The 15,357-nt window shown below is 45.0% G+C and overlaps 1 protein-coding gene and 1 long non-coding RNA gene across 4 annotated transcripts; both read right to left on the minus strand.

Moving 5' to 3' along the window:
* Positions 1 to 316: 316 nt before the first annotated feature.
* LOC133915874 (uncharacterized) lies at positions 317 to 9,699 on the minus strand. 2 transcript variants are annotated; one of them, XM_062359249.1, is made up of 3 exons: positions 9,390 to 9,699; positions 774 to 850; positions 317 to 570 (listed from the first exon to the last, which is right to left on the minus strand). In XM_062359249.1, the coding sequence occupies exons 1-2, from the start codon at positions 9,563 to 9,565 to the stop codon at positions 775 to 777; spliced, it is 252 nt and encodes an 83-aa protein (XP_062215233.1). In that variant the 5' UTR covers positions 9,566 to 9,699; the 3' UTR covers positions 317 to 570; position 774. The 2 variants fall into 2 exon arrangements, with proteins under 2 accessions (XP_062215233.1, XP_062215232.1); XM_062359248.1 differs by having other exon boundaries at positions 317 to 574; positions 9,390 to 9,698.
* A 1,194-nt stretch (positions 9,700 to 10,893) lies between these two features.
* LOC133915875 (uncharacterized) lies at positions 10,894 to 13,014 on the minus strand. Of its 2 annotated transcripts, XR_009909412.1 has the most exons (5): positions 12,528 to 13,014; positions 12,200 to 12,422; positions 11,761 to 12,118; positions 11,505 to 11,667; positions 10,894 to 11,274 (listed from the first exon to the last, which is right to left on the minus strand). It is a non-coding gene; the product is annotated as an uncharacterized LOC133915875 (long non-coding RNA). The 2 variants fall into 2 exon arrangements; XR_009909411.1 differs by having other exon boundaries at positions 11,761 to 12,422.
* Positions 13,015 to 15,357: the final 2,343 nt, after the last annotated feature.

Raw genomic sequence — 15,357 nt, forward strand, 5'->3', positions numbered from 1 at the left:
CCTGGCCATGGTCACAAAACTTACACAGTGCTCTATATACGTAAGTCTTCTTGTGGGCAGATGACATGGTGCCCAAAGGCAAGTCTTTCACCATTTCGGCTTCCTTTTGGGCAGATGGATAGCAAATTCACCAATATTAGCGAATGCAGTGCCCAAAGAGCATCCCATGACCTGGCAAGGACCATACCCAGGCTGCTTCCGGTAAATTAGTAACAGGCGACAAAATTGTATAAGATCGAGAGGTGAATTAGTCTGGAGCACAAAACTTAGCACAACAACCACCACCAATGCAGCAAATAGGAGATAACATGTTGCATGGTGTAAAGTTTCTGTTGCATATGATCAAAGGATCATAAAGATTTTAAGAATGGACAAATCATTCAGCGCTCATCATCTCAGTATCTGAGCAGGAGTAAACACCAGAATAGTAGCAGATTAAAACAAACACTTCAGTCTTCACAGGTCAAGTTCTAACATTACACAGGGAAACCAAAAGTAGTAGAACCTCAATCCATAAAACCTTAGAGCTCCAAAACTTTCCGCACCACAGTTGACTGGATAGAAGCTTGCCTGACTATGGCCCGAGGAGTTGGAAAGTATGAGTTGTAGCACACAAGAGAAAACATCAAACAAGTTAAAACATGACCGGATCTATATCAAGTGTCTGTCTTAAAAAAAAACATATCCTACTGATATAATCATTGACTGCAACGTAAGTCTGAGCAGGTGACAGATATTAACTAAAGCTAATATGACAAGAGAGATTGGCTCACCTTAAGCTTGCTGTTGCTTCTTCTCGAGAATTTTCTTCCAGCGCTTTTGATCAAGCATCATTGTCATGTCTTGCAAGCTGAGATATATGGTATCATATGCAAACAATATGTCAATCAATTTGTATTGCACGATGAAAATAACAGTGTTAATAGTAAGAATTTCGAAGACACACACAAACATTGAGAGAGGTTTGAAAAGAAAAGATACCATATGTTCAGTGGAAAACAATTTGTGTGTATACTGGATGCTATGATCAAAGGATAACACTAGAACAGTTGAAACAGTTATTATAAAGAATGACAAACAACTCATTCCATAAAAATGAAAAGATGGACCACAAAATCTTAACAAAACCACTAGAACAGTTGTATACACAACACGAATGCGCACACCGGGAAGAAGCACACTGCCAAGGTTCTCATTGGGACATCATCACTTGGAATGATAGATCATCTCTGCCACCTACCTCATTGTCTGCTGCAATGTCAATAAATGGTCAGCACACATTTAGGAAGTTGTATCAGGACCCAAAAACCATCTATAAATGTGAGGGGTGACTGGCTGTTATCATTAAGCAGAGAATAGATCTGCTTGTTTCAATTTGTATGGCAAGCAGTATGGTGTGGCTGTGTTATTTTTTTTATTGAACATACAAGAGAGCTGCGTATCTTTGTATTAGAGATGGAAAAGAAAGAACCGATCTAGTACAATGCCCCAAGGGGCAAAGCTTAACACCAAGAACGCACGCAGACACTCGCCACACCCCAAGGGGGAAAGCTTACAACCAAGAGCGTGCACAGACACACACCATGCGCATCACAACACTGGCATTAAGCAGGAAGAACCCGCCCAAGACGACACTCCCTACCCCTGTAGGAGGTCCCCCAACTTTTTGGCCCTTGCCATTATCCAGAGGTGCGCCTCAGCAAGGATTTCTCGCAGCACCAAACTGATGTTTGGAGTCAACCCATTGAACACGTAGTCATTGCGATGCTTCCATAGCCACCATGCCCCAAAACTGACCAAGGAATTCAAACCATTGTGTCTTTCCTTGCCAGTCCTTCTAGCCACCCATCTCCACCAAACTGAGAAGATCTCCTCTGCAGCGGTAAGAGCAAGATGTTGCAGACCAAACCGATTGAGGAGTTGGGACCACAGATCTCTTGCAAACACACAAGAGCAAACGATATGTTGGATTGTTTCCTCCTCTTGATCACAGAAAGGGCAGTGTGCGAGATGCGGCAAGCCCCGACGTGCAAGCAAGTCCACAGTCCAACAGCGATTAAGAATCACAAGCCACAGGAATTCAAACAATTGCGCCCAAGATTTCCATAGTCACTTCCAAGGCTCAAATCGAGTGTTTCCAATGAAGAAAGAGAGGTAGGCCGATTTGGAGGAGAACTGCCCCGAGGAGGATAGTTGCCAAATATGTTGATCAGGCTCCTTAGGGTTCAAAGCAAAATTTTGAAGACAATCCCACACCTGAAGATATTGAATTAACGCCACCGTAGAGAGGCCACCCTTGATATCCTTTACCCGGGTACGATCCTGCAGGGCTTGGAAAACCATTCTGTGAGATCGTGCACGTTTGGACACATTGTGTGTGTGTGTATCCATCATCATCACATTGGACACCATCCTTATCAGATAACATTTTTGTCTTTTCTTTGATGGTGGAGATATGGAGTTCTCATTAGGACTGAGATGGGCGTTTTCTGGATCAAATTCCATAGTTTTAGCAGTTAGGGACCTATTGCAGGTGACAGTAAAATTTTAACACTAGAAAGAAAAAAGATGGCTTAATAACAAAGAGAGAAGATACATATAAAATTTGAGTTGCTACAACAACAGCAGCAGCAGGCACCGCCTTTGTCCCAAGCAAGTTAGGGTAGGCTAGAGACCCACAAGATCCAACTAAAAAGATGATGTGAAAACAATAATGATAATAAAGGTACTAGTAACAATAACAAAATAAAATTAATAATGATATAAGAAGACTGATGCATAAGTTATGGTTCTGGCACGTGGATTGCTAACTTTCACGTGCTTCTATCCGTGGATAGTTCTTTAGGGGTATTCCATTCCTTCAATGGTCTGCACACATGTAGGTGTCTGTTAAGGACTATGTCGTATTACACTTTAATGCATGCCCCTTGCTGGTTGCCATACATACCACTGACTAAACATGTTGTACACAGCACAAGACACTGCCAAGGCTCTCATTTGACATCAATCACTTTGAATAAAACCCATCTCTATCACCATCCTAGTTGTATATGGTAGCAACTCGCGCTTTGATGGCTTTAGATGGAACAAGTGAGAAGTAGTTTTCTCCCTCTTCATCTTGTCCTCAGTCATTTTTGTATTATATAAATGAACAATTTTATCTGATGCAGTCTCAGATGAAATGTCCATCATCATCACATTGGTCACCATCCTTATTATATAACATCTAGTCTCTTCTCTGATGGTGGAGATATGGAGTTCCCATTAGGACTGAGCAGGGGATTTTCTGGGTTAGACTCGATTTATGCGGATATGGACCTATACAGGTCATAGCAAAATTTTAACACTGGAAGGGAAAAGGATGGCTTGATAACAAAGCATGAAGATATTTATAATCTCTTGAGTTGCTGCAATGCCAATAAATGGTCTGCACACATTGTGGGTGAGTCGGTGGGTGTCTCAAGGAATCTATTACGCTTACGCATGCTCCTTGCTTGCTGCCATGCATACCACTGGCTAACAAGCGCATCGCACATCGCACGGCACATTGCCAAGGCTCTCAGTTAACACCATTTACTTTGATTGTAGTCCATCTTTGTCACCTCCATCAACATGTGCCCTAATGCCAATGAATAGATATAGAGCATTGCTATGTTCAAGAACACACACATCTAATGCAGCACAACACAACACATCAAACTAACATACAAGCACGACAAAGCCTAAACAGCAATCACCCAAGAGAAGTCTCGCAAATCTAATAACACACTGCAACCCATGGAAGGAAAATGGTCTCAACGCCTATCAGATTGAGAGATATGAGGGCATGCTGATCCCACTTGGGAGTATCCTAGGCAACTGTTTTTCAATTCAAATTAATATTGACTTCATGATGCAGCACAAGTATTGGAGCAACCCATAGTCACAAGAAACTTGGGTCGACCGGGTCGAGGAATGGGGTTGCGGGACGTGGGTCGACACTTGAGAAAAGTTGGGAACGAGCAGGACATGACCCTAAGGATTCCGGGTCGATGACCTCAGGACGAAGCTTGGGATTGAGGTACAGACTCATTTTGCTATCCATCACAAGAATCCTACTCCATGGCTTCCTGTACGGTCAACTGGTCAAGGATATAGGGATGTAACGAAAAATATGCAGGAGTGGAGGATCCAAACTGCAAATTGTGAAAAATACCCTTTCTTATTTCCTACCAACCACCCAGTACATATACATCACTCCCTCCCTTTTCCCCTAAATCGCTCCACTCTTCGAATCCTCACTGTCTGCCTCCCCAACACCTAAACCTAGCCATCACAACGATGAGGAATAAATCTTGTCCTCCGGCGAGGAAGAGGAGTAGTCCGACACTGTCGGCTCCAGATCTGGCAAGGATGGGGACGAGGAGGCAGCGGCGGCGGCGGTGACTATGGGGGAGGCGAATGGGGAAGGCAGGAGGAGATCGAGGCCGTCACCACTGGCGCAAGAGGATTGTCGCATCTCTGCCCGTCTGACGCCCCGTCTCCACTGTCTTCACGACTCCTCGTCTGCATCAGGTAAAACCCAGACTCTTCACCTGCATATGGTTTCGTAGCAACCCAAACGGCAACTGTGTGTGACCCATCCAGAATCAGGAGATCGACCTAGTTTGACCCTGACCCTCGAATTGGGTCGACATCCCGGGGTCGTGGAATGAGCCTTCTACCCCGATCCTTGTGACTATGGAGCAACCTCTCCAATGTGATGATGCGTAGATAGCACAAAGTGTTGCAGGAACAACTTCAACATGCTAGTAGATAACACCCTAAGCGCAGTCCGAATCCACAGGCAGAAAGAGCTTTAGATATATTAAAGGGTAGTGAGTGCATGTGAATTGCGAAACTAGAGCACATTTCTATTTATAGGCTCCAAAACCTCACACAACTCACATACAATGCTAAAACTGACAACTCATAGCCAACTAAAAGACAGCTAAACTGACAACTCAGAAATTACTCATAACAACACGCCCATTACTCAATAAAACCTAATAGACGGCTTATAGGACAACTAAGCGACTTCTGGTAATGCAATAGCTCATGCCACGACATCACAACACTTTTTGACCAAGCTAACTCTTCATGAAGCATGTAGAAGATGTAAAACTAAAACTGACCTTTTGTTGTAAGTAGCATAATCCAAATTTGCTTCTAATATTTACTTGTTTCAGAAATTGGCTAAATGATGTCCTTCATCATGTCGTACATAACATAATACTGAATATCGACTTCTACACGACCACAAAAACAGAAAAGTGGAGGTCCCACAAAGTACTTGCCTATTAAGGTGTAATACTTGTATGCATCATGAGAATCAATTTTTATATTGATATGGTGCAAGTAAGAAGAGTTTGTGACTGTGTGGCCATGCCGCCATGCCTATAGGGCAGGCAACTAAGACAAGTGAGGCCATGGAAGGAGATGCAACCAGAGCTAGTGAATCGAGTGTTGAGCATCAACTACCGCATGAAACACCTCGCTGGCACCCCTTTGACGTCCACTGGGATTTGTGGGCTTGTGGCCCATTTCTGTCACCCATTGCAGGGAGGGCAACTCCCCCTCGAGTTCCTAGGGCAGGGTGAACTCGAGGGGACCGCCAGCTCGAGCTGCTTCACAGACACCCTCATTAGAAGGGAGCAAGAAGGGTAAGGAAGGAAAGGGGCACGACAAGAAGACAGGCACCAGCAGGGCAGCTGAATGAGAATGATGGAAGTAGTACAAGAGTAAGGAAGAAATAATACAAAATACAAAAAAGGGCATGTTTGGAATACTGGAATCTTAAAAACACAGGAACAGGAGAAGTATAGGAATTAGGATGGCATGCCAAATGATTCCTTAGGAATCCAAGAACATAGGAATTGTTCAACTGGGCTGTTTGGATGCTACACAGGCAAGGGCACAGGACTTAAGGCTGAGAATTGTTGGAACATTTGCACAAGGTTGTACCTTCAAACTTCTTATGGATTGGGCCATTTCATAGGAATTTTAGCAAGCAATTCTTTTGTGTGGATGCTGAGGACCTTACATAACAGTCGGCTGTGGTTACTGGTTAGGCTGATGCTCGACAACCATGGTCGTAATGACTTAAGAGCCAATAGTACCTTCTTAACCTAGAATGCATGCTACTTGGCGACGCACAGGCACGAGAAGAGATGACCAAGAAGAGATGGATGAAATGTGTATAGTTCATGAACATGAACTTCTAGCAAACAAGCAGCACATGAAAGTGCAGGTCAACCATACTCGCTACTTTAAAATGTGGATTAGTTTCTCACATACATTCAGTGAATCTGTGAATGAACATTCATTATTCTAAGTCCAGATGAGAGTCTATGGCTATATGGTCACGCCTTCGTCCCTGCGAGGGCTGGAAAGTTGACCTGCAGGAGCAAATGCAAACAGAGCTGCCAGAGCTGGTGCCAGGCATCAAGTTGGCGTTGAACAACATGAACCGCCTCAATTGGACTTACAGACAAGCCTCCAAACATTATTGTAAATACAGATTATGAGAAAGCAACATTAAAAAAACAAGAATATGAATTGCACCAAGTAATTGTCACCAAGGACCACATATATCGACCCGAAGTAATATCTCTTAGCCCAGAAAAAGTGCATGGGCATGGACTTGGCTGATTGCAATTTGGTGTGTTGGATGCCAATTCGAAGTAGCAACCTTTATGAAATACCACTCCAACGTTTTGGTTCTACCTACTGCAACTTCAAAATATGTACATCTATTTGTCTCACATCGGCATCGATTATGAACATTTCCTTTCCAATTTATATTTGGTGGGGTAAATTAGAGTTAAATATCACGAGCATGTAGCATAACAATGTTAGAACAAATTGGCCATCACATAATTTGCCCCATGCTAATTCAGTGAAGCCAATCGTAGGAACAAAAAAATTGAGGCAGACTATGCATTGATCGGACCAAGTTCTTCATGACTTTTCAATGGCTCAAGATAATGACACAACAATTCTCATGTGCTTATAGTTCCATCACAGGCAAGATATATTCAAGTTGTGGATGGAACTGTTGAAACATGTGACATAAATCTTGCACCAATTATTTAGTTGGAACCTCAGAAAAGAAGTTGTGCTTTAGATGTATTCAAGTTAGTCAATGATAGAGACAGCCATAAGAAAATTTTCATAGAACCTTGCTTCCTAAATAAAACTTTAAAGCTAAATGAAAACACTGAACAAAATGTGCTTAAAAAGAGTCCCTGTACGAAATAAGGTATTTAGAGTGCATAAAACAGTCTACAGCCCACCATCTCCATACATATTCTTCAAAACAAAAGGAAATACTAAACCAAAAGATCCAAGAAAAAACCGATTCAAACTTGAACAACACAAAGTGTTTTTAAGAAAAAATAAATGTATGCAATTACCATGTATTCTTCTGGAGATCTGAGTTGGATTTTGAAAAATACGTGTTGGATAGAACACCCTGCATCTACCAAATGTTTTTTAAGATTTTCATAACTTTAAAGGCTTTTGCACTAGATAGACCCCCATATATTCACATAGGCAATGGCAGGGATCAAATAATATAAACAAGCATTTTATAACGGTTTTGTTTGTCTCAACTGTTGGATAATTTTTTTGTAACAGCTTTCTCTTAGAAAAGTACTCCCTCAATTTCAAAATATAGGGCGCGGTTTGACAGGGTGCGGTCTCCAAAACTAGACTTTGACTGTAAATTTCTCTTAGTACATTGCTCATAACAATAAAATTATGATCATTGGAAACTACATTGAAATACGAATCTAATGAAACCAAATGTGTACCACAAAATTTACATAGAGTTAGACTAATTGTTGGTCAAAGATTTACATAGAGTTAGACTAATTGTTGGTCAAAGATTAAAAAGTTTGAATCTTTGAATGTACGCATTATAAAAGGAAATGGCGAGAGCATGTAGCAAAGCTTCATAATGTATCCCTCACGGTGCGTTTGGTTAGAGGGAATTGATAGGAGTGGGAGTAGAGGTGGGGGCTTTAAAATCTCTTGATTGGTTAGTGGGCATGGAAATTTCAATGGGACGAGGAAGGGAATTTGAGAGGCCAACTCCCACCATTTTAAACCCAGTGGGAGGGGTGGTAATTGGGTGGGAATTGTGTTGTCAGTGGAAGATGGATACATCTCCACCATTCATTCTGACTTATGTTGTGATTGCCCACTTCAAAACCCACACACCAAATAGTGGATAAGAATTCTCTCTTAATTCCCATCACAAGCCAAACAACGGATTGAGACTAAAAGTCCAACTCCCAAGCTAATTCCCTCCACCAACTCCCACCTCGAATTCCCATGCCCATTCCCATCATTCCCATCGCTTGCCATACGCACCCTAGGGTTGAGAAGACCAAAAGCATTTGGTGCTTAATAGGCCTTACATCTAAAGCACATACCCTAGCCTTAATCCTATATGAGCACCGTGTTGCTCTGCCCACATCAAGTTTTTTACTTTCCTTGCCCATACATTTTTAATTTAGCACCAATTGGCAATAGGCTGTACCATATAGTCTTCCCATTCCAAAAATAGAGCTGAGTTCGGCAGCATGAAAGAACTGCAATGCACCCATCAGAAATAAATATGAACCCTGAACCTCAGCAAAACCTGCATGTTCGGTACTAGAAAAGAACTATTGATTGATTCTGGATTTTCTAGGTCTGGTTCTTATGCTCATGCCATTACATAAACGAGCACAAAATTAGGTCCCACCCCACCGAATTTACTTGATATTCACCCAACAGTGTAATCATGCATAAGCAGCAATTCATTGATCAACAACAATGGCTAGGGTGAGTGTATCAAGATGATATGCGATGTCGTAACCTTTGCATAGTCACAAAGTAGTGGTTGTTATAGAAATAACTAATTGTTGTGTGTCTAGTCTGAGTTGAAGAAATTTCAGCGTATTCAAGTCATTAAAATCAGAAAGGTTTAGCTAATAGAGTATCCAACGGAGTAAACTAAAGGTGGTTAAAAGCCACAGAATATATTCAATGGAGAAATCTCCGACCCAAACATAATGGAGTTAAGAGCTGACCAGTGCTCGGGTCGATATATTAAAGTCACACAACACTTCCACATTCCTGTTGAGAGCTGATTGCACTGCTACCTCAAGAACACACGCATATAATCCAGATTTCAGCACAACAAATCACAGAAATCGCACACACATGCAGGACGAGGCCCAAACATCCGCCTAACTTCAAGAATTATACTCCTATCTACATAGCAGCACAATGCAATCCACGGTATAAGGGTCTCAACAGCAAGCAAGAACACGAGAATTCAAACAAATCCAAGAGGAACTGGTGGGTTGGCAGCGGCGCACCTTTGGGGGAGGGACTTGAGGTGGGAGGCAAGTGCGGAGGCGTGGTGGTGGACGCAGGCGGCGGCCCCGAGGGCGAAGGCGCCGGTCCAGGTGGAGACGAGGCGCTGCGGGTCGGAGTGCGGCACCCCGGAGTCGCCCCTGTACGCCCGCGCCCAGTAGTCGTCGAACTCGCCCATCCTCCTTCTTCCCGAACCTTCTGGAAGCTCCTTCCTTGGGTCGGCGGCGAGGCTGCGGGAAGAAAACAGATGGATGCGGTTTTGGAGGACACGAGACTTCGGCAGGGGATGGAAATGCGCAATTGGGGCCAACGTAGGGTAACTGAAGACAAGAGAAAAGGTACGTTGTGGACCTAGTCTACGGGATGCGATATGCTTGACCAATGTTGTTTGAGACTAGTTATTGGGCTTGTCTACGTGGGTATCAGCCAGAAGTTGTATGAGATGATCACATGCATGCCACCTAGCGTATTAGGCAAGCAGGTGCGTGAGCCAGAGATTGAATAGTATGAGTAGGTAATTTTTGTGAAGTTTAGATATAGCCTGCAGGATTGGAGGTAGGACATCCTATCTAGTGTGAAAATCACTATATATATTTTAAATAGTAGAGATTTGTGCTCAATAAGAAGCTAGAATGGATGATTGAGATGTACTACCATACTAGCCACTCCAATGTGTTTTGATATTACGAGTAGGGCTATCAACAAGCTCGTCGTCTTAAATTTGAGTTTAATAAAAACTTGAGCCGAACTTGATTAGAGTTAAAGATCTATCCAAGCCTATAATCAAGTTTGAGCTTAGTTTGTTAGGGTTTCGAGCCGAGTTCAAATCGAGTCTACAACAAATCGAGTTTGAGTAGCTCACGAGTCTCGAACTTTTTTGATAGCCATATCTATGAGTCATATGAGCCATATATCTATATAGTTACGTGTTCTTAAGATTGTTGGACTTTAGGTTGGATGGTGATTTAAAAAAATGAACTTGGCTAAAGAGAATGGACATATGTTTTGTCTCGATAGACAACAGTTTAAGTTTCCTGAGCTTTTAATGAGCTATTCAAGTTCGAGCTCGATAAGCTTGCAAATTTGTGGCTAAAGTTGAGCTTGACTTGTTAGGATCTCGAATCGAACCTATAGCGAGTCAAGTTCAAATAGCTCGCTTGTCTCAAGCTTTTTGGGCAGCCCTAATTACAAGGGTCACAAAAACACGACATTGTAGATAGGTTTCGATAGAAACTTTAGAACTTGACTATCAATATCTTTAAAATATTTAGATTGCAAATATGAAAATCATATGTTGTGTATATCTATCGTGAAAAATATGTTCCCCTCTTTGGAACCCAGGAATTTGAAAACGCATGAACAGGAAAACCACATTGATGCAAGCCTTATACTCTCCAATCCTATAAGACTAGTAACGTGCACATACGTTACAACAGAACTTATGTTTTATATAAAATGGCTTTATGTTCTACATAAGACAAACAATTATATTTTAGACATCATGCATCGAGCATATGGATTCATATTCTGTGATATTTAAATATTTTTTAAACCTTGATATATCCAATAGATCCATTACACTTTAGCACTTGAGCATAGTTGGGAATTTACCCTAGAAAATTGAAGGACCACATAAACAAAGAAGGAAAACTCTAGCATTATCTTGTTTATATACATGACAAACTTCCTTGTTCCAAACCCTTGCAAATTGACTATCAACAGCACTGGCCTTTAAGGAGAGCCATCCTGCCCCTGTGACAATGCCCATGTTGACCCCTATCTACGACCGGCTTGTCGCTGCTTGCCCACCACGTCCATGCGTCTTTGCTTCGATGAGAATTTCCATCAAATTGTTTCGAGAATGGCACAATTTGGCACTGGATTGTTCTGAAGGAGCCAACAATAGTTCATGGTCCCAACAAAAGAGATAATATATTGGTTAATTTGCAATAGGATCTAACAAAGATAACATACAATCACTTGGGGAAATTCCTTACCATGCACTACCCTATGGCAAGCGTATCACCATAAGTAAAGAATAATACGAAGTGTAATAGTTCAATCTATAGGGTATTATAGGCAGAAATCAAGAGCTCAAACAAGGCATACACTCTCACCAGGATCAGTGGCATTGTGCGGTGGGGATAGACGGTTGACCACAGATTGAAATGGTAGCGTATCAAAAGCATCGGCACCTCGTCTTCCTGAATTTAATAGTCCTCTTCATTCTTTAGGTGAGCTACTTCATAACAATTGCAACTGCTTTAGTAAATTCTTCAACTGAAATGCATTAATATGACCTAGATTAGATGAGAAAGCATCCAAAATAAATCAAAATTGAAAATTCTAAGAAAACGGTACAAACACCACAACCTTTTTGTGCTTCTCCATCAAATAAGCACGACAATGTAGAATTCCATGTGCATTGGAGGTACTCCAAGCACTGATCTTTAAAGCCAAACCATATCAAATTATAGCCTTGTTGACTATTCAGCGGCTATGAAAAGCGAGTTACAACTTCTGGATGATGACGATAAGTTTGCTTGCAGTTATGTGTTGTTGAACATGGGATCGGCGGCTGTGAGAAGAATTTATTTCCCTCACTATTGAGGACGCGACGCAACCAAACCACAAAAGAAAATCATTGGCAAGAGCAATCCAAAGAGTACAGGAATATCAAAACAAATGAGAATGGTGCTTGAATATTCCAAGTATGGATTGGCAGGAGCTGCTGCATGTACGGAAGACTCTGAATTGGAATTTGGAAATAAGAATCGTGTATTTGGAATTTCTTGGATCATTATGTATTTACCTGGGTTGAGGAGATGTGGATGAATAAATGACATGTGTATTAAATGTTTGGGTTTCATGAGCCAGCTTGTGAAGCCCATAGCCTCTTAGATTAATCAGATGTCACAAGACAAGACACGGAGCAGCAGGCAGCCAGATCCAAGGGATATGAAGAGAGGATCTTGGTGGAACCTTTTACACTTCCTGCATACTCTTGTAGTTTCTCTCACATCTACCAGCAGAGCCTAACCCAAAAAAAAACAAGCAAAATATAAACACCAGGATTCTGCATTCCCTCCATCAATCAAATCATATTTATATCCATATATTTCCAGAATCAAATCAGTAACCTGTCTGCAGGTAGACACCTCAGCTGTATATCCATCTTCTATCCCTGAATTTTTAAGTTCCATTGCTGCTTTGACAATTTCATCTTTCTCAGCCTTCTCTGTGACACCCAGAATCTGCATGGTCAATTGAAACATGCCAACTAATAAGAAGAAGGCAGATGTTCCAGAATTCTGGACTGAAAACGACGAGATCTCAAAGCTTGTTCACAACATTTTATCCCGAAATGAGGGAAGCCCGTAAAATTACAGGTGCAGATTTCAAAGGACATTATTATGTACAGATTAAATTTGAATTATGATGAGAAAATTCCGATTCGATCTGTAACTAAGTCAATTTAAAGGGGCCAGAATGAGCTAAAGTAGATCAGTCAACGATCAATGCAACCGTACAGTAGTGCCATCCCGAGAATTGCACCATTCACAAACAGACCAAGTCACAAGACAATTCACTTGATAGAAAGTGACAGGGATCTCCACCATGGGTGCAGCAGGCGCCTCCTGCCTGCTGCTCTCGGCTGTCACCGGCGCCGCCTCCACCACCCTGCCACATACCACCCCCGTAGCCGACCCTCGCCGCCCGCCCGCCCGCTACTACTCTACGTATCGGCCACTCCTCAGGTCGTAAGCATGGTGCTGGTGGTGGAGCGCGACGAGTGCGCGGGGCCAGGTGCTGGGTCCCAGCTCCCGGCCGCCCCCGAGCACTCACCCATCCTCGCGGCTCCCCCCGAGCAGGGGGTCGAGCCCGAGCTTTTGGCTCCCCCCGAGCAGGGGTCGAGCCCGAGCACTCGGCTCCTCCCAACCAGGGAGTAGAGCCCGAGCACCCGGTCAGCCCCGACCACGCCGTCGAGCCTGGGGGCTGCAACAGCCCCTCGGGTGAGGCCGCGGTCCGGGCCCGCCGGGTACAATGACCGGTGTACTTCATCAGTGAAGTCCTCCGGGAGGCCAAAACAAGGTACCCCCAGGCTCAGAAGCTGCTCTACGCCGTGCTCATCGCTTCCCGGAAGCTGCGCCACTACTTTCAAGCGCACAAGGTCTCGGTGGTTACCACGTATCCACTAGGACCCATCCTCCGGAACCGAGAAGGCACCGAGCGCGTCGTCAAATGGGCGGTGGAGCTGGCAGAATTCGACCTACACTTTGTTAGTCGCCAGGCAATCAAAAGCCAGGCGCTCTCTGACTTCGTGACGGAGTGGACACCCGTCCCCGAGGTCGTCCTAGAAGAGATTTCTGTACATCCCGGGCACGATGTGCTCGAGTACTGGATCATGCACTTCGACGGTTCTCTCTCGCTGAAAGGCGCGGGGGTCGGAGTGGTTCTCACCTCCCCAACGGGTGAAGAACTCCGGTACGTCGTGCAGCTGCAGTTCCGTGCATCCAACAACATGGAGGAATATGAAGGTCTCGTCGCTGGCCTCCGAGCCGCGATGGGCCTCGGGATTCGTCGCCTCCTGGTCAAGGGAGACTCCCAGCTGGTGATCAACGAGGTATCCAAAGAGTACCAGTGCACAGATCCTCAAATGGCGGCGTACGTGGCAGCAGTCAGGAAGCTAGAGAGGCGCTTCGATGGCCTGGAGTTGCTGTACATCCCTCGCCGCGACAACACTCTAGCCGACGAGCTCTCCCGCCTGGCCTCCTCCCGTGCGCGCGTCCCTGCCGGAGTCTTTGAAGAAAGACTCACACGGCCTTCCGTCCTGCCTGCCGAACAGGACGAAGGGGAAACCTCGAACTCAATTCAGGGGACCCCGGCGGTGCCCTCAGTGGGAAGCCCCGTCAGGGTGCCGCCGTCCGGCGAGTGCGCTGCACTTGCTGAATGTTCTCAAGATGCCTCGTGGATGGACGACATCCGAGGGTACTTGAAGGAAAAGTTCCTTCCTGGGGATGAGGCATCTGCCGAAAGAGTTGCTCGGCAGTCCAAACGCTATGCCATAGTAGATGGGGATCTCTACCGGCGTAGCGCAGGCGGTATACTCCTGAAATGCATCTCCCAGGCAGAAGGTAGCGAGCTCCTCGCTGAGATCCACGAGGGCGAGTGCGGTGGCCATTCATCGTTCTGCACGCTGGTCGGGAAGGCCTTCCGGCAAGGTTTCTACTGGCCTACAGCCCTCCAGGATGCTTCCGAACTGGTTCGGCGCTGCAGAGCGTGCCAGTTCCACGCAAAGCAGATTCACCAGCCAGCTCAGGCTCTTCACACCATCCCCCTGTCATGGCCTTTCGCGGTCTGGGGGCTGGACATTCTGGGTCCATTCCCCTGAGCAATCGGGGGCTATGAGTACCTCTACGTCGCCATCGACAAGTTCACCAAGTGGCCGGAGGCGGTCCCAGTCATCAAGGTGACCAAGAACACGGCGCTCCAGTTTATCCGCGGCATCACCAGCCGCTTTGGTGTCCCGAACCGAATCATCACCGACAACGGCACCCAGTTCACGAGTGCCCTGTTCGGGGACTACTGCGAAGACCTCGGCATCAAGCTCTGCTTCGCCTCCGTCGCTCATCCTCGGAGTAACGGGCAAGTTGAGCGCGCCAACGCGGAGATACTGAAGGGCCTCAAAACCCGGACCTATGACGTGCTCACAAAGCACGGGAAGGGATGGGTGGACGAGCTGCCCGCCGTGCTATGGGCTAACCGGACCATGCCAAGCCACACCACCGGGGAAACTCCATTCTTCCTCGTGTACGGCGCTGAGGCGGTCCTCCCCTCCGAGCTCACCCTAGGCTCCCCTCAGGTGCATGCCTATTCTGAAGGCGAACAGGAGCAGCAGAGGCACGACGACGTCGACTACTTGGAGGAGCGCCGGCGGCGTGCAGCCGTCCGGGCGGCTCGTTACCAGCA

The sequence above is a fragment of the Phragmites australis genome, chromosome 4, assembly GCF_958298935.1.
Source record: "Phragmites australis chromosome 4, lpPhrAust1.1, whole genome shotgun sequence".
NCBI classification, from domain to species: domain Eukaryota; kingdom Viridiplantae; phylum Streptophyta; class Magnoliopsida; order Poales; family Poaceae; genus Phragmites; species Phragmites australis.